This window comes from Dipodomys spectabilis, unplaced genomic scaffold (assembly GCF_019054845.1).
Source record: "Dipodomys spectabilis isolate Male_0828 unplaced genomic scaffold, ASM1905484v1 ptg000297l, whole genome shotgun sequence".
Taxonomy (NCBI): domain Eukaryota; kingdom Metazoa; phylum Chordata; class Mammalia; order Rodentia; family Heteromyidae; genus Dipodomys; species Dipodomys spectabilis.
The window spans coordinates 3,503,290-3,527,350 of record NW_024870974.1 but is presented as its reverse complement, the minus strand read 5'-3'; the positions used below and the strand labels follow the sequence as shown (position 1 = coordinate 3,527,350).

Sequence of the window (24,061 nt, the reverse complement as noted above, 5' to 3'; positions counted from 1 at the left end):
AGATAAAGAAGGCCAAAAGACACTTATCTCCAATTAATACCAAAAAGTTGGAAGTGGAGCTGTGGTTCCAGTGATAAGAGATAAGCCTTAAACAAAAGAGCTCAGGGACAATGCCCAGACCCTGAGTTGAAACCACAGGACATGCACAAATAGAAGGCAAAAGAGAATGCAAGTAAAGAAGAATGGAAAACTGCAGAGGGAAAAAAAGCAGTGAATAGCATCTTCTGATATCCTCAAAGTAGAAGCACCAATGTGAGTTGAGAAGTTAATGTCTAAATTTTTCCTTTTGGAAATCTGCTGTACCCTTGTCTATGCTAGCTTCATTTTTTTTGAAGAATATTTTTATTGTCCTCAACTAGTTGTACAAAAGAGTGGCCATTCAACAAAGCAGTTTATGAATACAGTGTGTCTTGATCAATGTCATCCATTTCAACCTTCACACCCATCTCTCCCAACCTACCCTTTCCACAGATCAAGATACATTTTATACATAAACTTCTTTGTTAAATAACAAAAAAATCAATGAATAACTACAAAATCAGTTTTCATTCTTAGTCTGTACCAAAGAAAAGTAAGGCTGACATTTAGCTTACTGAGTAAAACTTATACCAGGCCCTCACATTCTCTAGACTGTCTTAACTTCTCAAAACAGACATCAGAACCCAGCCCTAGTTTCTAAGTCATTCTGCAAACGATCAAATTTCCTCTTAGTTTTAGCTCCATACAGGGATCGACCTCACCAGAGCAATTTAGTCACCCCAAAGGTAAAACCCTGCAGCTGTTTAAACAGTGCACAGCCCAGAACAACATGACAGTGCAGGGCAGGAAGCAAAGAAGGATTCTATTTCTAATTGAACCTCTTATGGGAATTGAAATCGGTGGTGTTTGATTTCTTAGAGTTCATTTGCATATCGTGAACTTTTCTGAGTACCACGTTTCCTATCCTCCAAGCACTGCCACTCTGAAGAACACCTCCAGGATTTAATTATGAATTTCAATATGCCATCAGCTAATGCCATCTTTTGAAAGCAAATGCTTTCAACTGTGAAAAGTCACTACACGATGGTGAGTAAAATAGTACAGCCTTTTTCATATTCACTAAAGGTTAATTGGAGAAAAACAATAGAGTTGTCATAAATAGGTATATTAAAATATTGGATATAGTGGACTAAATGAGAGAAGATGGATAGGCACACTAACTACATAATTCTTAGATTTTCAAATCTGTGAACTTTTTCAAAGACACAAGAGGGGATGGTTATAACAGACTTGACCAAGATGCAGGCCACATTAAAATTATTTTGGACAAGCAGAGAATGTTTTCAGGTTAAAAACTTCAGTTTTGTCATTAACCTCTAGATGAAATAAACACATAAGTTTTGGAATAAATTCTTTAAGTTGTTCTGTGAATTGGAAACACAATAGCTGCATCAAGTGTATAAAGGAATTTATCATGCAAAATCTTCATCATTTACTCTCTTTACTCAAGGAAGACCAATCAGAAGGAAAACAGAGATACCATTTGGTTGTTGTTCATTTGTTTACTGAAGACATTGCTCTCATTGGCTCATTTTTTGATATGTTTGCATAAATGAATAATTTCATTACAGAGTTGTTCAACACAATCAAATCATCTTGACTTTTAAAATACAAATGATAAAAATAAATGAAAGAGAGATATAGAGTTGCCATCCATGGAAATTACTTTGCCTAGTCATAATTAACTACTTTCAAACACTTTAGGAACTCAATCAGTTTTGGTGAGTTACATTAAAATTATTCAAAATACTAGGATGTTGTCTTCAGGGTCCTTCCTAAACTACAGCCCTCACATACTTTCTTTTCTGTTCTTTGGAGACATTCCACCCACCAACCCCTTCTCTGTGCTCTGCTGAAGGTTGGATTAGAGAAATGAACACATTCATGAAAAAAACAGCAAAAGCAATTCCATACTTCTGTTAAAATTATTTTTATAATATATCCTCACACACTATCCTCTTTTCCCTTGAAGGACTCAAGGTCTCTACATGTTGTAAAACCTGACATTCATTGTATGGGTCTAATTTAATCATGAAATTTGATATCAGATTTAATGTTAAAATATGACTTTGGGGAACAAGAATTAGACAAGGCATTTGAAGGAGGAAAAGAGGGAAGGAAGGAAGGAAGGAAGGAAAGAGGGAGGGAGGGAAGGGAAGGAGGGAGGGAGGGAAGGAAGATATTCTGGCAAATGCCAAGAGATCTGTAGAGAGGAATAAGCTAGGCAGAGGCCCCAAAGTGTGTTCCCTATTATGTGAGAGTACATAATACTCCAGTCTTAAAAGAATCATATTACCTGTTGCAACAATGAGAAGTACAAGTTGTCATGTCCAAAACGAGCTTTACAACGTCGGTGCGGGGGTGGGGGGGGGGGGAAGGAGAAGGATTGGGATTGGGGGGGAGGGGGGAGGCTGGGAAGGGATGTGAAGGGTAAACCAAAGGAGGAGGCTGCAATGCTTGGTAAGAAATGTACGCATTATCCTGCCCATGTAATTGTAACCCCTCTGTACAGTATGTTCACAAATAAAATTAAATTTAAAAAAAAGAATCATATTTTGGGTAATGCTGGAGATGGAACGTGAATCTATAGACTACAGCCAACCACCTGCTGCGCTGGACCTGTGTGTCTACCGGCAAGGTGAAAGCAGGAAGTCCTCCTTTGATTTTCACCTTTCCATTTCTCTCTTCAGTGCCCCCTACTGGCATAACCTAACAAGAAGCCAGCTGTTTATGGGAATTTGAGGAATGATTGTTGAGCTTCAGGCTCAGTCAACTGAGTAGAAAAGGGGTTCGTGGAGTTGAGAAGCAATAGCTACAGAATTAGCATTAGGAGGATGTGTGATTAAAGCCAAAGAAAGACTGAGACTTACAAAAGATAGAAAAGAAAAGCTCCAACAAATGCAGAAAGAGCTTCAGAAAATAATCAGCTTGGCAAAAACCTTTGAGTGTGATCATTAAACGTATAGATGATGTGTTTGTAATAGAAAGCATTTGGAAAAAACTCATTAAAACTTTAAAACCTGCTTCTCGTGTCTGATTGACTAGGTTTTGTGATTTTTTTTTTAAATCGGGCTTCCTATGACGAATTCAAGTTTCACATTACTTTAAGGACTTTAAAACATTAAATATTAGATTATATCTATAGGGGACAATAGTTAATGTTCCAAAATATTTATGAAAAAACAAGAAATGATGTGTATTTTAAGTAGAAGTCTTATCAAGTCTAACATATTTTGCCAAAATAATGGTAGTTTTCCTAAGAAGTAACTTTAAAAATTATATTTATTTTCTACCTCATTTATCATCATTACGTTTTAAAGATTCTTGTCAAATTGCTTTGTGGCATTGAACTGTGTGAGTAGCCCAGAGGAACAAAGAAGATAATACTGTGCAAGAATATTAACACTGTGGTACAGAGGCTCAGCAACACAGACTGGCAGGAAGAAAATTCTCCTCATCCCTCCTGCAGAGACTAGAATTCCAATGCACCATCCTCTCTGCTCTTTCCCTTTCCCCCTACAGAGCTAAAAAAAAATCTGCCTAGAATGTGCATTCCACAGTCCTCTGAAGTATTATAGTAATATTAATAAATTCTTCACATGACATTTGGACAAAAGCCAGTGATATAAAAACCTGTCTCCCAAATCTAAAGTGAGTTTAAAAAAAAAAAAAACAAAAAAAAGCCTCTGTGATTAAGAAAAGCAAACTACAATTTTGTTAGTGGTAAGTGTAGTGATTTCCTAATAAAATAGAATCCAAACAGCTTATTGTAAACAGTGTGGATGCTAATATATTCGTTTTCATGACAGAGCATAAAACTGGCATTGGATTTTGTTTGTGGGTAGCAGGCAAGAAGTTAAAAAGTACGAAGTATCCTTACTTCATTCAGAAGGAAAGGAATGGTTGAATGGAAGTCAAGCAAATGAGAGAGACACTTCAAAAAAATCCTCTTTTCCCCTCCTGGCAAAAATTACATATACAAAGGGCTTTCCAACTTCCAAAGCACTGCTTCAAGAAGTCAAGAAGCTGTGTGGCAGAATACCTTGTATTCGTTCATTTCTTCATTTCTTTTTAGAAATCCATGCACGAGTGTGTTTCATACACAAAGAGAATTTAAAAGGAGATGGTCAGACAAATTGTCATCTGATAGAGAAATGAGAACATAGCCATGGCCAATGGAGGTTTAACCTAGTTAACTCATATTGACTCCATATTTATCTCATAATATAAAACATACACTTTTCTGTAAAATATAGCAATCCCCAACAATCAATGAGCCAGGATCCTATTTAGCATATAAAGAAACTAAGGGTCAAACAGGATACTAAGATCATACTGTTAGTAAGCTAGAAACTGTCAGAATTAGAAATAATTCTAATGCACAAGCCATTACCACTAAGTTGTGCTGCAAAAATGCCTATGACAGGTTCCCTGGGCCGGGTGCCGGCGACCTGTGGCATGAGCGCACGGCGGAAGCCCTGAACTACCTGCCATTTGCTCTGTCCTTTATAGTGATGGTACAGGAAAAAGAGGAATGGATAAAAACATTGGTGAGCAACTCAATAAAGCATATGAGGCCTTCCGACAGGCATGCATGGATAGAGATTCTGCAGTAAAGGAATTACAGCAAAAGACTGAGAACTATGAACAGAGAATACGTGAGCAACAGGAACCGGTGTCACTTCAACAAATGATTATTGACAAGCTAAAATCACAGTTACTTCTTGTGAATTCAAGACGAGATAACAATTACAGTCATGTTCCCTTGCTTGAAGACGGTGAAACAAACAAGAATAATTTGACTCCTGATCATCCACATGATAAAATGAAACCAGGAATGTCAAAAGACAAAGAATCAAAGGTAGACTTACTTTCAAATTTATTTTCTAAATAAATATAAGAAATGAAAAAAAATGCCTATGATACTTCAACCTAAATAGAGCAACTGACACTTTTCTAATCAATACTGGCTGTGCTAAGGAACAATATTGACCTGTTTGTTTTGAAAACAAATATCCTTATTTATGTAACTGTAACCCCGTGTACATTACCTTTACAATAAAATTTAAATTACAAAAAGAAAACAAATGTCCTTTGGAGTTATTCTGTATAAACATATTGATATATTCTCTCCAGAAAACCCATCAGAAAGATCTGTTCTGAGGGATAAACTGGAAGAGACCTCTGTTTTGTGTGTGTGTGTGTGTGTGATGTGACCCAAAACATGAGAAAAAGGGCTAAGAATACTGTCAAAGGAGAAAGACAGGATCCTAAGTCTGAGAGGGGGAGGATCAAGTTGGAAGCCAGTCTGTGCAGAAAAGTTGTGAGAGCCTTCTCAACTTGGAGTTGGGTACTTGCTATTTTTCGCTACCACTATTCCTACTGTATATAGGTACAAAGGTTTGGTTTGTTTGTTTGATAATGGCTTCAAAGTCCCATTCAATACTTTCTAGATTTTTCATTGAGACGAGAAAGGAGTTTTATAGTTCTTGGCCAATATTTTAAAAATATGTAATATAAAAAATGTAAAAAAATGCATAAAGAATTTAGATAGTTCTGGAATGTTTTCAAGGATTCTCTGTAGCGAATATATTTTCCACTCATTTTTGTGATATCATAGTAATGAACTGTTTTGCCTGGATAACATATTTATTGACTAGCACCAAGGAGAATAATTTTCCATAGGAAAAAATGAATCTATAAAAACAAAATACTCTACTGGAAGATAATAAAAAGTCTTTAGAACCAGGTGTCTGTGGCTCACCCCTAAAATCCTAGCTATTCAGGAGTCTGAGATCTGAGGATCAAGGTTTAAAGCCAGCCTGGGCAGGAAAATCCTTGAGAATTTTATCTCCAATTAACTACCAAAAAAAGCTGGAAATGGAGTTGTAACTCAAAGTATTAGATAGTTAGCCTTGAACAAAAAAGCTCAGGGACATCACCTAGGCCTTGTGTTCAAGCCCAGGACTGGAACACACACAAAATTTACTCAGCATGTTTATTAAATGTAGTGATGACTGTTTTCATGAATGACATGACTCTAACTGTAGAGCCTCACACCAAGCCTTATACCACGTTAAACCTAAACAGACTGAAAATCAATTATTTTAATAGATCCATAAGAGAACTAAAATTACCAGCCTATAAAAATGAAATGCCATTTGCAGAAAAATAGATGGAATTAGAGTTCAATATATTGAGCAAGATAAGCAGAGCTAGAAAGACAAATCCCACATGCTTATGATTGCATGCAGAATCTAAACCTAAAATAACAAAGACACATATCATATGTTTTCTCTTATAGGTGAGATCTAGACCAAAAAAATGAATATAAGAAAGATGTTTGTTGAAGAGGCACAAGAAGACCTGTAAAAGTGATCAGTATGAATATTATCGATGTATTTACATGTCTATAAAAATAGAATGTCACTCACCAAAATTATAAAAATAGGGAGTCATGAAGGGTAAGAAACAGTAGTGTAAGAGATGATTTGATCAAAATGCATTACATGAATGCATTACGTGAATATTGCAAGGAATGCCTTTTATACAATTAGTTTACATTAATTTTTTTAAAGAAAAGGGAAAATCACTATATATATATATATATATATATATGTAGGTGTCTGTGTGGTATGTATATAGGAAAATCAGCAAAATTGGCAGGCAATAATAATGCTTGACAAGAAATGTATTCATTACCTTACTCCTGTAACTATAACCTCCCTGGGCAGCATCTTTACAATAAAATAAAATTTAAAAATAAACAAAAACAAAATAATGCAAACAAAAAGAGGATGGTAGAGAAATATTTAAAGCACTGAAAACAAAAACATAATAAAACAGACCAACCTGTAATTCTATATTCAGGAAAACTATCCTACACACATCTAGAGTAGAAATATAAAGACTTTCCCAAGGCAAAACTGAAGAATGTATTGCTAAAAGACCTGCTCTGTAAGAAATATTAAAAGATGTTCTTCAGGGAGAAAGAAAATGGCATAAGTATAAACTCAGATCTATACAACAGAGGAAAGAGAATATGAGAAAGAATATAATTATAAAATAAAATCTTTTATTTTACCTATTTTTAACTTAAATTGTTCATTAAAATAGTAAGAGTTGTAGGGTATGAATAGAGCATATGAATAAGTAAAGTGGATGACAGTTATTCTTTAAGAATAGGAGGGAAGCCAGGCTCCAGTGGTTCACACCCTGTAAGCCTAGCTACTCACGAGGCTGAGATCTGAGGATCACAGTTTGAAGCCAGCCCAGACAGAAAACTCTGTAAGACTCTTATCTCCAATAAACAACTTAGAAAAAGCCAGAAGTGGTGCTGTGGCTCAAGTGGTAGAGTGCTAACCTTGAGCACAAAGAGGCTCAGGGACAGTGCCCAGGCTGTGAGTCAAGCCCCAGGACTGGCCAAGAAAGAAAAGAAAGAAAGAAAGAAAGAAAGAAAGAAGGAAAGAAGGGAAGGAAGGAAGGAAGGAAGGAAGGAAGGAAGGAAGGAAGGAAGGAAGGAAGGAAAAATAGGAGGAAAATGTGAAATAATATTCACCAATTAAAAGAAACAGTAAAAGTGGATGAAAAAAGACTTCATTATATGTGGTCTCAAAAACTGTTCAAATATAATGATACAGATATGTTAAGAGATGGAGGAGGGGATAAGAGAAGGAAATACACCATAATAACACCAATAAAATTGCTAAAGAAACAAGTCAAAGTGATTTGTGTGTTTACAATATAGGAATAAGCAAGTGGCAGTTACTATTTAAGAATAAAAAGGCTCTAACACTACCCATGTTATACAGTATTTTTTAAAAATAGATTTAGATTATGGAAAACTTATACTGAAAACCCTAGAGCAACCACTGAAAGAATTTTAAAAGGATATCTAATTGAAGTGTTAAGAGAAAAGAGAAAATGAAATCATATAAATACATAATTAAAAACAAGAGAGGGCAGAAGACGGGAAGTAAAAAAAAATGAAAAGCAAGTGCAGCAAATAGAAAACAGCTACAAATATGTTAGATATTAATCCAACTATATCAGCAATCACTTTCAATGTGAATGCTCTAAACAGACCAATTAAAGGACAGAGACAGTAAGAACGGATGAAAAACAGACTCCATTATATATAGTGCCTAAAAACCCTTAAATATAAATATATAGCTGGGCAAAAATATATAAAATATATTAATAAATATAAAAGGTTATAATAAATAATTCCAGGTAAAGCAGATTTAGTATAAGGGACTAGGAGGGGCATTTCACAGTGACAAACTCACAGCCAGTTGAAGCATTCAGCACTATGTGACTTGTGTGAACCTAGTATATCAGCAGCTGAGTCTGAGAACCCTTCATAAAGAGATCCTCAGAGACTTGACAAGTAAGTGTAACAAGCTAGCCAGGGTGGAGAGACCCCAAATAGCAAAATGCATCAAGTAAAAACCAAAGAAATCCAGATAAACTATAAAATGTAATCCATAAAACAGTATCAGTCTTGGCTCATCAACATATATTGTATATTATAAAATCTTAATAACAAAGGAACAACTTGAGGGTCATATGGGAATTCTGTATCTAAAAGGTTTCAATTTCTCTGTAAAGCTCTCTCTTTCTCTGAAATAAGACCTCAGTGGGTGAGGTAGGATGTTGTAGATTTCCCAATTTCTGCAAGCTCAAAACTCTGTCTTTCTGAAGTGCACATCACTCCCATGCATCTGTCTATCACGTGCACTGTCTTTCTCTGGTGATGCTGTGTCATCGCGGCTCAGGCCATGATTCCCTTTGATTGAAGATAAAAGCATGTCCTGCTAGATGTTCCTTGAACACAAATGAAGCCTAAGGCTACAGGGTACTAATGCTCTTTGTTCACAAGGGAAACATTTCCAGAAGACTCCTAGCTGATTAGGTTTTACTAACCATAATGAAATCTGAATGTAAAATACAGGGCATCTACCTATGTAAATGATTTTCTAGTACAGAGTAACATATCAAAAGTCTCAACGTGGCCATCCTTTTAAGTTGGTAGTTTTAATATTCTCGCTATTTTTAAAAATAATAATTTATTATTTCACAAGAAATGTTTAATTACAGGATGTTTGTACACAGCACAATAATAAATGCTAATTGCTTACAGTCTTATTTTCCAGCATAATAATTTTTCTCCAGTCAACTTAACTGCACAACAAAAGATCAAACAGCAATTAGAATGAGATGTTCTACCAAATAAAGTTTGTTGGTTATTTACCTCATTTGGACAATGTGATACCTCTTTTCTGTTATAAATTTTCAGTCTGAGAAGGTTCTATATGAAAGAAATTGATATAAAATTTAATGGGCAAACTGATTAAGACCATTTGATCACATATTAAACAGTTTTGGTAAAATCATAATTTCATTTGAGGTTATAAAACATTCACAATTACACACAGAATTTAGATATTAAAACCACATGCATACAACAACACAATTAAGATAAATTTAAAGTAATAGAGCCAATATTTAAAGCAAAAAAGGCATATATCTGTAGATCTTTATATATCAAGAAACAAGGTGCATGGTTTAAAAGGCATAGAGGTTTATTATATATATCAATTTGTAGATCACCTAAATTCATTGTAGAGAACAAAAGCTCCATCTTCTGCCTGTGTTACCCTATTCTCCTTTCAACGCCAATAATCATACTCAGTATACACAGAAAATGCAGGAAAGAAGGTAGCAGGGAGAGAGAAAGAAGCAAAAATTAAACTGAGCTTTGTTATACTAGGGCCCACCCAGCAAAATGAACTAGCTGAAAATGTAGAGGAGGACTCTCATTCTGACTTGCCTGGAGCTATATTAACGCAACGTAAGGTACTCAACCACCATTCTTTTTCTACTTGATTCAACAACACATACCAGCTCCAGTGAATCAACAGAATGCACATTTCAGTCCTAGTTAATTTCTTTTTTTTTTTCGTGTGAAAATACTGTACAAAGGGGTTACCATTACATGGGCAAGGTAATGAGTACATTTCTTATCAAGCATTGTAGCCTCCTCCTTTGTTTCTCCTTCCCATCCCTTCCCACCCTCCCTCCCCTCCCACCTAATCTTCCTCCGCCACCCCCCCCCCCTCCCCCGCCCCGGCCCCACACCAAAGTTGTAAAGTTCGCTTTCGACATAAGGACTTGTACATCTCATTGTTGCAATGGGTCCACCTGTATCCCTATTTAAACGATTTGTTTTTCCCCTTCCCCTTCACAAATTATACGGACATCAAATACAGTGAAAGCAGGGGTTATACTGTGGGGGAGGGACATACAAAGCAACAAAGAAATAATCTTATGTTAGAAACAATCGCATGAAAGAAAAAAAACATTTGAATACATATCTTATCTGACATCAACTTATCTGACCTTTTCTGCTTGACTCAGACATATACTAGATATTGCAAATAAGGGAAACCATGGGACCTATGTTTCTTTGGGCCTGGCTTACTTCACTTAATATAATTTTTTCCAAGCCTTTCCTTTTCCTAACAAATGGGGCAATGTCATTCTTTCTGATGGAGTCATAGAATTCTATTGTGTATATATACCACATTTTCTTGATCCATTCATCTACTGAGGGACATCTGGGTTGGTTCCATATCTTAGCTATAGAAAATAATGCTGCAATAAACATAGTCGTGCTGGTAGCTTTAGTGTGGTCTTGTTTGTGAACATTTGGGTAAATGCCCAAAAGTGGGATTGCTGGGTCATAGGGGAGCTCTTTGTGGAGTCTTTTGAGGAACCTCCATACTGCTTTCCAAAGTGGTTGAACAAGTTTACACTCCCACCAACAATGCAGTAAGGTTCCTTTCTGTCCACAAGTCCTAGTTAATTTCAACACAGTCACCATAATTAACAAGCAACGGATGAACTTATTAAGAACAGAAGAAAATAAAATAGTACTCAAGAATACTACTACTACATTTTCTAATTTTTGAAATCCATTGCCTCTCTATATGGTCTGCTTTCAAAAATATAATTGCTCTGTTTTTATCATTCTAAACCTCTGTGACTCCAGTTGACTATCAGAAAGAATTTTATCACAGTCATTATTTGTGTGACTATAAAGGATCATTAAACTAGTGTGTCCATAAATCCCACTTGAAATTGGTGAGGCTGAACAGTATAATGGGGGAATGTCATTGCGTGGAGCAGCCCATTTTATGGTAGACAAGGAAGTAGAGAAGGAAACAGGAAGAGGAAATAGATACATCTTACCAGAGAACATACCCAGCGACTTCTTGCCCCAACCTAGGCTGCACATGATGGTTCATACTAAGAAGTGAGGTACAGGGAGAGTTGCTGAATGGAAAACCTGCTCTACTTGTTCCTTTTCCACATTTGCTAATGCAGAATTTAGGAAAAGTGTTAAACCTCTTTCAGCTCAGCAATTCCTCACTATGAAATGGACATGGTACTTATTACATGGAATAACTATGAATGTAAAATGACATACTATGTGTTAAAGTGTTAGATCCCCCGTGTTATAACAAAAATTCATTGTTATGGAAATAGCAGCTTATGTCTCTTATTTATTTATTCATGTTCATACTGGGATTCAGGGCCTGGGCCACTATCCCTTAGCTTTTCCACTCAAGGCTGGTGCTCTACCACTAGAGTCACAGGCTTTTTGGTAGTTAATTGGAGATAAGAATCTCATGGACTTTCTTGTCTGGGCTGGCTTCAGAGATCATCAGATTTCAGCCTTCTGAGTAGCTAGAATTACAGGTGTGAGCCAGGTTACCAGGCCTTAGTGTCCCGACCCGCAGGACTTCAACGAGGGCAGTGAACCTAAGTGAGAAGGAATAAAGGGACAAGAGACACGAAGAATGACAGCAAGACAAGGATTCTGATCAAGCTGCCAATTTTTATTTTTCACACAGGGGTATTTATATGCTTAGAATAAGGAAGCTTTTTCATTGGCCATAGCAGCTGCAGGATGTTTGCTTAGGGCAGTGTGAAAAGGTGGTCCTTGGCAGCTACCTGGTGTTTGTTTGGGGTAGGATGAAAGGACCGGATTCAGTAAACAGCCTGGAGCTGTTCCAGTGAGATAGTCAAGCTTATCATGCAGAGAGACTCAACTTTTGGCTCCCGACACCTTAGTGCTTTTTAGTATCAATGAATTCACAAAATAAAAAAAAAATGACTTTAGCTATTTGCTTATCTGGTCTAACACTTGTGTGGTCTAACAAATTCCAATATATTCAGAAACATACATGTCAAAACTACTTGTAGGAAATTGTTATGGCTCGATTATAAAGTTGTCTGGAGAAATTCATGTACTAATGGCTTGGTGCCTGATACAAACAGCAGTTTCAGGAGGGGCTCTGGACAAGAGACTGGATCATGAGACAGTCTCTTCCATCCATCGATGGGTCCAAGGTTTGAATAGACTATAGGGAGATGCTGGCACAGGGAAAGAGTAGTAAGTCACTGGGTATGTTCTGTGGTAAGATGTATCTATTACCTCTGCCTGCTCTACACAACCCCATCCCCCACATCCTGCTCTTCAGCCTCATTTCAGCCAAGGAACCAGACAATCACCCAGCCAACCACCAAGTGAAACTTCTGAAGTGGTGACTCAAAATAAATCATTTCTCCTTTAAGCTGTTATATTAGGTATTCTGTTGCTTCAATAAGTCTAATTGAAATGCATCAAAAGCCATGCGTACATCCTAAATGACTCCAGTGAAATGCAATGTATTATTAAGAAGCATTTTCAATATCTTGTCATAACAGAAAGAACCATATATATTCACAATCTTCACTGACTACACAACAAAATTTTTTTTTCTCATTCATGGGGCATGCTCGTTTAGAGCTATCTGTGACCTTGGCCTATGTTTTTTCTTTATTCCCAACTCCAGGCAAGAAAAATGACTCCATCCAGGAAACATTTACCTCCAGGAAGAGGAACAGAACAATGTCAACGCCATGTAAAGGCTCAGAAGCTTGCTGCCCCAATATGGAATGTATCCACTCTGCTCACATTCCAATTATTACATATGCCACACAGCCAGCCCTGCCTGGTGTCATGGAGGGAGAAAGATTTCTCCCAGAGGGAAAGACAGCAGGAAATGGAAGGGGCTGTCTGTAGGCATGACGTATTTAAAACCAACAATAGTCTACTTCACAATAAATAGACTATTAATAGACACAATCCTACACAAGATGAAGTTTACCCATTTTCCTACACATTCATTTTTATAAATGGTCTGCAAAAAATGTATACAAATGTTCAAGTGACAGCAATAAAACTATTTGCATGGGCTTCTTTAGTTTTGCAGATTTAAATATTAGTAGTCACCAGAATGGACATTCCAAACCAAAGGAAGTGTAGATAGACTTTCAGCAATTTCAGCAAATATACCTTCTAACCCCAGTTCTAAATCCAGCTTTACCTCTCTCTACTCATGCTAACAGAGGAAAAATGCCCCTGCCAGTCTGTTTTCTTGTATACCAAGGTGCTGTGGAAGTGCTCATATAAATCTGAAGGGAAGGAGGAAAACTTAGCCTGAGATCACAAGGAAAGAATAGAAATATGCAAATATGCAAATACATTTCCTTGCGTAAAGTAGGATTTAGCACAGTTCTGTGACAGAGACCTATGTCTCCTGGATCTAGTCCTCTCTAAATATTTCCTCTAATGAAGTTCTCAAGACATGTCAATACCTGGAGGAAAGAGAATAAAGGACTCTTTAAAAAAAGTACCAGCTTCAAGCTGCCTAAATTGCAATACCCTAAAAACTATGCCATCTGCTAAGTTAAGAGCATGACAGTGCTAAATTATTAAAGTCAGGCCAAATGCAATTACGCAGAATATTTGGAGATATCATGACATAGAAACCAATATTATTACAAGAAACTGGCAATCTAGAGTATCACAATTAAAATAGCATCAAATAAATCCATAAAATATTTTGGTAAAATACCATTGTTGGCTCTTCCTCATAAGACTCAAGTGAGAAACTTTTATCCAAAACAAAATAACAAAAATTCTAAAGGATAATTCTTACTTTGACAATGTCAAAACGTATTTGATAAAACTTTTTGATGGCTTTCTTTTAGGAGAAAGTTCTTTCCAGCTGAATCATTTAACCAAGATTAGATAAAAGAATCACTGTTCTATATCTCTTAATGCTGTGTTTTCTTGTTTTCAAGCAGAATTCATTAATATAATTATTATAGTGCTGACACACTTCACATATTTTAAATATCCTCCGTGACAGGACTTCGGTGTATCATCCAGGTAACAGACTCTGGTATTAAAAAGCATACGATAGCCAGGTGCCTTTGTCTCACGCCTATAATCCTAGCTATTCAGGAGACTGATATCTGAAGATCACCATTCAAAGATATCCCAGGTAGGAAAATCCAAGAGACTCTCATCTCCAATTATCTATCAAAAAAGCCAGAAGGGAGCTGGCTCAAGTGAGAGAGTGATAACCTTCAGCAAAAAAGCTCAGAGACAGTGCCCAGGCCCAGAGTTGAAGCCCCTGGACCAGCAGAAGGAAAAGAAAAGCATGTGAAGGTCTTTTGATTTGTGTATGTGTGTATATGCATGAGTATGCACATATACTTTCACATAATTAGTAATATACATGGGAGCCAAGCATATAAAGTGATAAGTGGTTTGTACTATCCAAGCTTCTCAGGACGTTTGCCCTTGATTTTTTGTAAGTTGTCAAAATGTGCATATAAGTCTCTATTAAATTTATGAAAATATTAATATTTAGATAGTTCATACACATTAGATTGTTCTATCTATAAGATATAAATAAGAATTTACAGTTTAGCTTTTTGCGTGTGGTTTCTTTAAATATAACATGATCAATGTTGAATTCATTCTTTCCCCAAAATAAATGAAATAAATCCTCACAAATTTAAATTTACTTCAAAGAAGCAATGGTTATAAAATATATAATTTTAATAACATTATAACTATCATGCAAATTATAGTATAATGTTGTAATATATAATAATCTTATTGAATTATACCTTCTGAGAACTACAAATACTTTCACTTTCCAAGAGGTGCCTTTTTAACTTAAAAGTGAAGCTTTCTGCAATTTAAGTGAAAATAATAAAATATGTAGCTAAGAATAATCAGAACATTAAAATATCAATTCAATAATTATTTCACAAACAAAATTCACTTTAACACCAACTTGGAAGAACTATATATAAATACATGGATATCATTTATGTATATCTTATATATAATATTTAAACTGCCATTATCAGGAAAAATAATATTGCTCTGACAAGAAAATGTACAGAGAATGAACTATTCCACTATTGGAGAAAATTTTGTTTTCATTTTATCGGGAGAATATTGTTGATTTATAATTCCACGTTTACGCACTGTCTAACCAGTCCTTACATTTCTACATAGGCTGTCCAGGACAAGTGTGTCACATTGTGTATGCAGTTCTCCATTGCTTTCAGGATAAATTTTTTTTTAACTTTTCGCTACCTTTCCTTCGGGCTGTGGCACAAATGCTCATTCTCATTCAGGTTTCTATGTGGGTTTCCTTCACCTAAAATATCCTTCCTCGCCATTTTAACCAAATTTAATCTTAGTAATCTTTCAAGATTGAACCCAGGAATCCCTTCTTTCTAGTTCTGGCAGTTTTATGGGCCACTTCTTGCTTCTACTCCGATGTCAGTTTCCCATTACCGACTCTCACTGACATGCCTAGCAACCTTCACATGAAAAGCCAGTAGATTGGAACAGAGGAAAATTATCCACTGACATGAATTCATTGTTAGCTAATGCCAAATCTATTCTTGCTTTGGCTTTGTTCTCACCAACATGAGTGTGGATACACACACACACACACACACACACACACACACACACACACACACACACACACACAGAGGACACCAGCATTAGTGGTTCCAGATCCTCAGTAAAGGCCAAGGAACAAGAGGTAGTCACAGTGTATCTTTCCACCATTTATTAACACCCCAACTTACCCTGGTTATTTCACTCTAATTTCTGTGAGTTGCCATGTCATTATGCCTACTAATTGCCTCATTGATTTCATGCCCTGATGACTATATAATCATCACTTTTTATTATTGAATCCAAATTTCAAATGCCACCTCAACTTTGGACTGGTTTGATGTCACTTCCTTCTTTGTGCGAAAACCTTCAAATGATGATTTCAGGATTGTCAAGGTGGCTCAGATCTCTTTCTGAGCATAATTCTTACTGATTTGCTTGAGGGTACCACACAAAATGAGTTTTCACACTATATATTCTGCTGCTAACATGTATTATTTTCAGCCCTGGAGTGTCACCTGATAGATAAACTATAAGAAACAAAAGTGTTTGTATCACATTAGCTGACCTTATAGCTTTCCCTAAACTAATTCCTGTGCTACAAAATTATCTTCTGATTATATGAATATTAGATGCAAGAATGACATTGATCAACATTGAGAACCAGGACAGAAAATATTCTTTAATATAAGAATATTCTTTAAGGAATATAACATATACTCCTTAAATAAGGAATTCAGCTGAGTGTCAGAGGTTCACGCCTGTAATCCTAGCTACTCAAGAGTATGATGTCTGAGGATCGAAGTTCAAAGTCTGCCCAGGTAGCTAAATCCAAGAGACTCTTATCCCCAACAAATTAACAAAAAGCTGGAGGTGAATCTGTGGTTCAAACTTTAAAGTGCCAGCTATGAACAAAAGAGTTGAGCAAGAGCAATAGGGCTTTGAGTTAAACCCCTGTACTAACACGCACACGCACACACACACACACACACAAAGAAGAAACAAAGTTTCACAGGCACATGGAACTGGCCCAAGGCCACAACTGAACTTGGCAACGGTAGGACCAATGGATGGGCAGCTGCCACAGTGAATAACGAGGCTCTGCCAGTGCCACCTACGTGAGCTTGCGCAGCGGGTGTCCACACGTGCTTTGTCCAGCAGCGTGTGCTCTGCCCAGCACGCTCCCCATGAAGTGCCAGCACCTTGTGTGGCCTGCAATCAGACTGGCAATCCAACAGAAAGTTTTAGCAGGGGTGGTAATGAGGTTATCAGCATTTGGAAGCACTTACTTGATTTTTATTTCTGGAGCAAAACACTCCAGTTCTCCAAGACCGGGAAGAATGTGTCCTGTTTTCAGATAGCAGCATACTGGAAGAGCCAAAGACTGAAGTGTGAAATGGAAAAGAAGATCAAGGCCTAGGAGGCAGTCATTTTAAAATGCTTCCAAATAAAAACGGGTATGGCCACCCTCTGGTACTTTCCATTTTGTTTTGAAGCAGATGGAAACTTCTCTTGAGTAAGGCAGAATCTGCTAAACTAAATGGAAAACTGGGTGTTGGGTTTATGAACGAGTGTGCTTAAAAATACGATTCTTCAATAATGGCATAGAAATATACCATATAAAATGAATATTTAACACGAAATGTACTCAATACCTTACATCTGTAACTGAAATCGCTCTGTACATCACCCTGACAATAAAAAAAAAATGAATATCTACTACTGACGACTGATATATTTGAGCAAGGAAGACTCTTGGATAACAGTTCCAGAAGGTTCTTCCATTACTTGCCAGAGGCCAATTACAGCTCCAAAATTCATCCCACCAATGAAATGCAGTGATATTCATGCCACTCGCAAGAAGTGTTTTTGTATTATTGGCTGATAGAGGCACTTTGCAGTGGTTTGTATTGTCAACATAAATTTGGGTGCTGTTTCCCAGAATTCTCTTCCCTGTATTCTTGGTGGCTCTACTAGTCATCAGTAATCTTCATCTCAGAAAATATTGTTATTCAGTCACTGAACATCCAACCTATTCATGAGGTCATACTTCTAGAAGCTCTGTACGTGGCCTGTCAAGCACTACACTTTGTGTAGTTTATGATTTTTGTGAACAAGCCTGTGTTTGCACCTTCTCACAGACTTGACAATCCTAATGCTTTGATCACAGCCTCCTTCAGCTTTCATGTTTGTAGTGTTAAAACATCAAAATTTCTTGAATCAATGTTCATATAGAAATGCCTTGATCATCTTACTTTATTTTTCTCTGGGATTCTTCCAGGTCTGTTTCGACAGAGGAGTTGTGATCAGGAAAATGTTGATGGTTCCAGGACCTACATAGTCCTAAGATGACGTTTTCTGACTTACTTCCAGTGAGACAAGTCATTTGGGTGTCTTGTAGGGATGTCTGCAGTTTTTCCTAGCTCACCATTCTTGGTATTAATGAACTCTGGGGAAGCCATCAGGTCTGTGGTTTTTTTTGCGCTTTCATTCTCTCTTTAAATAGATCCCTTACCTACATACATTTGATGTTCACCTGCTTGTTTTTTATAGTCACACAACTGAGAAGCAACTGCTCAACAACTTCCTATGCTTTTTCTCAATATCACACTCCAGTTGGAATGTTAATCATCTTTTCCAACGGCATCCTCTAGCTAGGGAAGTCCTATTTTTTTTCTCACCCTTCATCTCCTGTCTCTATATAAGGACTTAACCTACAATAAAAACATTTTTCCCAAAGCCGTGGTAACTATTTTAAGACATTTCCTCCGACATCTTGTCTTTTATCTAGCAGTTTATTTTTACAATGTATATTAAAGTAATCTGATCATGTATTAGAGTCTAACAACTTGTCATACATCCTATAAGAGTTATTTATTTTAATACTACCATGGAGAGCTTTTAAATTCAAGTGACTCCAACAGAGAAATTTTCATTCATACTCTATGATTGCTTATTAAAATGCCTATTCCCTCACAACACTGTTCAGCATGTCTGTGCTTCTGGAAAGAATTAAGGTATGCTGAGATGACATTCCTTCTTGACACTCTTCATATAGTTGTCTTTTCTTGTTTCCGTTGTTGGGGGTTTTGTTTCTAACTGATGATGATCTGCCCAAAACTTATATAACATAGATATAAGGTAGTGATAAATATAGGAAATGAATCAGATAACATTTTTCAAATCTATTGCTGATTAAATTTATTCAAGCCTATGAGCAAAATGATTGTATCTCAAACATGTGTTGAGAGAGGATGGCACCAGTTTTGTATTTTGTTCCTTAAAAATCTTTGAAAATTAAGAATGGCTCATTATTTTTAAAAGTGAATTTGACCCTGAGATTGCACCTTATATAAAAGTTAAATTCAGATGCATCACAGGGAACTAAATGATTTTAAACGATAATTATAACCTATTTTAAATTATAAATTTCTAGATGAGGAAAAAAAATCTATGTGAAACTAGATTAGTGACTATTTCTTAGAACACAAATTAGAGGAGATCCAATTGTTTATCTTGAACTTCATTGAAAGTAAAAACTTCTGTGCATATCTTACGCTGGAATTAAACCCTAACCCCCACTGTGAAAATATTTGGAATATGGGAGATTTGGGAGGTAATTAATTTATGATAAGGTCACAATGCTGGTTATTCTAATGGGATTAGTGTCCTTTAAGTAAAGGACATCAGATCATTTCCTCCATTCTCTTTAGATGGGAGTACCTGGTGAGGGGCAGAGGACTTTAAACCAAGAAAAGAGGACTCAGAATGAAACATACTCACTGGAACCTTTATCTTAGACATCACATCTGTGAGAAATGTAACTCTAGTATTTGTGCTATCGAATTAAAAGTATTTTGCTATGATAGCCTGAGCTGATTTGACACCCTGCAGCTTCCAGAGTTAGAGTTAACAGTAAGGAGACTTACAGAGCATTGTAAAGATCAAATAGCCTGGTTCAATGTTTTACCTTCTTCAATTAACATTAAACTATGGCACCAAGTACAGTGAATCAGGACACATTCTCATCAGAATAATAGCATAAAAGAAAAAACACAGAAACCATCAACTCTTAACACATTTAATGCAATGGAACCTGGTGGGTAACGAGAGACAGGGGAGGTAGAAGGGGGTAATAGTTGCATTACATATCCCACATAAACCATCTAGAAGCTCAGAAAAATCATGGGCTTTGGAGTAAAGCAGACCCATATTTGAGCCCTGATTGTTTTCTTATATTATAGACTTAGACTGTGTGTGTGTGTGTGTGTGTGTGTGTGTGTGTGTGTGTGTGTGTGTGTGTGTGTGTGAATACTGGGGCTTGAACTCAGGGCCTATCCACTGGCCCTTAGCATTTTTGTTCAAGACTAGCACTTGAGCCATAGCTCTACTTCCAGGTTACTGATGGTTAATTGGAGATATTGGTCTTACTGACTTTGCTGTCCAGCTAGCTTTGAACCATGATCCTCAGATCTCAGCCTCCTTGACAGCTAGGAGTATAGTCAGGGGCAACTGGCACCTAGCTTTTATTATGACATTTTTAATGAAGGCCAGGTAGGGAATTCCAGAGACAACTAAGATATCCAGTGGGTTTATAACCCGGAAAGACAATATAGGCTAAGTTCAAAAATTTATAATACATCCTTCACATAATGAATGCTCATAATGGACTAGCACTCACAGTAACCAGTCTATAGTACAGTGAAACTTCAATTACTCTTCTGTGGACTCCTAGGTCCAAAAGCCACTTCATTGGATTTACTCTCCAAATGGTTCGCACTGACCTCTAGTGGCAAGCATGACTAATCACAGTTCTGTCCTTCAGTGACCTTCCTCTCCAGGGAAAGCAGCCATGCCAGGGCAGTGTTGGTAGGAAGAATATTTCTGGATGCTGCTGGCTCTAAGTACCAAATGGAATCATCTTTAGCCTTATATATATATATATATAGTTTTATTGTTATTAACATTATACAGACAGGTTATTAACATTATACAGACATTCCATAAGTCAGGTAATGAGTACAATTCTCACCATGTACACTTTTCCCAGTTCTGAAATCTGAAAGAAATGTTTTATCTAGATTAAGAGAAATACTATGAGACATGAGAGAACAATTATGACTTCTCTTAAGATTTATAACCTGAGTAAATGAGCTTTAGGAAGCCAGCAGATGAAGTAGTACAAACTCCATGATTTTACAGATTCATCGATTCTCCTCACATCTTTGATGGAGAGTTTGTCAAGGCATTGGCCCATCAGTTACAAACAGGGCTGGAAACTCCTCCAGGCACAAATACACCTCAATAAAAAAAGCACAAGAGAAATAAAAGATGAGTCTCAACTTTCAGATACACTGGAAATTGTAGAGAAGGGAGGATACAAGTTTGTTTTTCTACCTCTTACAGAGAATTCAAACCTGAAAATGGCTCTAAACAAAATGATGAGAAAGAAAGCCAGGCACTAGTGGTTCACACTTGGAATCAATTCTAGCTACTCAGGAGGATTAGATCTAAGAATCACAGTTCAAACCCAGCTCAGGCAGACAAATCTCCAAGACACTTATCTCTAACTTATAAAAAGTTGGAAGTGGAGGTATGGATCAAGTGGTAGGGTCTTAAGGAAAACAGCCAAACAAGATCACAAAGTCCTGAGTTCAAGCCAGAACATTGGCCTCAAATATGTATGTGCGTATATATAATAGATTATAAATCAATAAGAAGAAAGTAAAATGAGGAAATAAAGAAAAGCAGCAGGCAGTTACAAATTTGAGATTTTTCATTTTTTTCAAACAACAGATTGTACAAATGATCTTAAGATAAATTATCTTCCCCGACCCTATAATGTGTAAAGAGAGGGTCATGGTCTAGACGTGAAATCTCCTGAAATCAAAAGGGGAAAGCTACCACTCAAAACTCCACTGCCATAGTTGCCCTGGTGTATGGGGCTTATGTTAGGATGAAGCTTCTGTTCAACTCAGACTTTGAGAGAAATCTGAACAGTGACATATGCAAGTAGGCAATTTTTTTAAATTTTCAAAAATTAAGCTTTTAAATTAAAAGGTTTTTTTAAATTAAAAAATTTAAGGAAATCACACCTCTGGCTGCATTTCCAGAAACGCTCCTTGATAGGGCACTATGTATTTATCGTGACCACATACAAAGGGAGAAGGTGATGCTGGGTAATTTGTTCTAGCGTTGACTCATTTTTCACTGTAGCTTCAAGTTAGTTTCATGTTTTTTCAACAATGACTCCAAATGTACCTCACTTCCGCTGCAGTGTCCTCTCTCGTATGTGAATACCAACTAAACTTGTCATTTCTAATGGAGTCTTCCCTGGGTCTCTCATATTAGCATGGCTTGTTGCCATTTTCACTGCGGGCAACATGGCCAGATGGATTATTTAACACGGTTCCAAGAACATCTACAGTGAGAAAAAGGAACGTAGAAATTTGTGGAGGAAACCCTTTCTTTCGAGATTTCCATCTTGGGATTTTAGAGTTTTTGAATTTGTTTTGAAAAAAGAAAAAAACTTTCTTCGTGGTATAATTGAGGCATTTGATTTTAGCTTCCAAGGAGAGAACACTGGTATGCTCAAATGATCATTTTTTAAGCTAAATTATAATTTGCTGATCTCTTAAAGCCATCTGGCAGATCGTGGCTATTTTGATAGATTTCATTAAAAATGATGTTTTAAATAAAATTAGAAAAGCTTTACTTAGTGAAAAGTAAAATGGCATTGAATGGGGGCATTGTATATCTAAAACTAACTGCTTCATTAAGAATAAAATGTATTGTAGTATGCAATAAACTGCGGTTAAACCTAAATTGAGGATCCAGGAATGCTGTCTCAAGCCTGTAACACTAGTAACTTGGGAGGCGGAGATAGAATGATCATGGTTTGAGACCAGAGAACATTAAAAAAAAAAAGGTTCCTGAAACTCTATTCCAACCTATGGCTGGGGACTGCAGTGTAGGCCTGCCTGTAATCCCAGCTACAGGAAAACACAATGTCTGGGTACCCTGGCATGTGTCTGTCATGCCCAGTGACACTAGGAGGTACAAGTAGGAGGATAGAAGCCTATACTGGCCTGGCACAAAAGGAGTCCTTACCTAAAAATAACAACACAAAAAGGGTCCGGAGGCATGGTTCAAGTAGTAGAAAGCCTGCTTAGCAAGCCCAAGATCCTGAATTTAAAACCTTAAGTTTAGGGACTGCCATTTTAACATCTAGTTATTATGAATAACCAAAGGAGACCAGACAAAAACAAAGAACAAATTGTTTAAATAGGGACACAGGGTGGACCCATCGCAACAATGAGATGTACAAGACGTTATGTCGAAAAAAGAACTTTACAACTTTGGGGTGGGGGGAGATGGGAAGGGATGGGAAGGGGAAACAAAGGAGGAGGCAACAATGCTTGATAAGAAATGTATTCTTGACCTTGCTCATGTAATTGTAACCCCTCTGTATGGTATTTTCACAATAAAAAAAAAAACAAAGGATTTGTTATTGGTATGTATTTTATTAGCATGTATTAGTTTTCAAGCGGGGATTCATATACTACACCAAATTCACCCCTTCCCACCATCCTCTCCTTCATAACAATGTCAAGAGGAAATAGGACATAGGGTGTATGTAACACACTTCTTGAATTTTTCTTTTATTAATATAGACATCTTAGTATTTCAATGTGTATGGTCATTGTTATCAAAATTTGATTATTAGAGTATCAACTACTAAAGATTAAAAAGTTGCAATCCCAATTATATATTAGACACATTAGATCTCAGCTCAAATGCCTTTTCTTTCAGCGAGGCCTAGTTCTGATGTGTATCCTTCTTCCCTAGTCAATTTTCTTATTACCCTGTCTTGTCTTTGTAATCTGAAAAAGTATCTGAAGTTATCTGTTTATAGGTTCAATACTTATTGAAGGCTTATATCTCCCTTTTCTGCCACTCCCTAGGATGAAACTTTGTATAAACAAGAATCACATTTCCCTCCTAGATTTTTTCCTAATCCTTGGAACAATTCCTTCCTAGAGTAGGAATTGAGTAAATATGGATCAAATTACATGAATGAATGAGATCCCTCTGAGTTGTTCCTCTGCTATAAAATGGAGATAATCAGACCTTCCTTATAAGTCTATCCTAAAGATTAATGTTGTATGAGACAATATGGTCAATTTATTGTTTGCC

General features: G+C 36.6%; 1 protein-coding gene across 1 annotated transcript; it reads left to right on the top strand.

Moving 5' to 3' along the window:
* The first annotated feature begins 4,481 nt into the window (after positions 1-4,481).
* LOC122127077 (TRAF family member-associated NF-kappa-B activator-like) lies at positions 4,482-4,933 on the top strand. The gene has a single exon (XM_042701590.1). It carries the CDS (start codon positions 4,574-4,576, stop codon positions 4,931-4,933), a length of 360 nt encoding a protein of 119 aa, XP_042557524.1. The 5' UTR covers positions 4,482-4,573.
* Positions 4,934-24,061: the final 19,128 nt, after the last annotated feature.

Coding starts and splice junctions, on each gene's coding strand:
- LOC122127077 (XM_042701590.1), top strand. CDS start 4,574: ATGGATAAAAACATTGGTGAGCAACTCAATAAAGCATATGAGGCCTTC.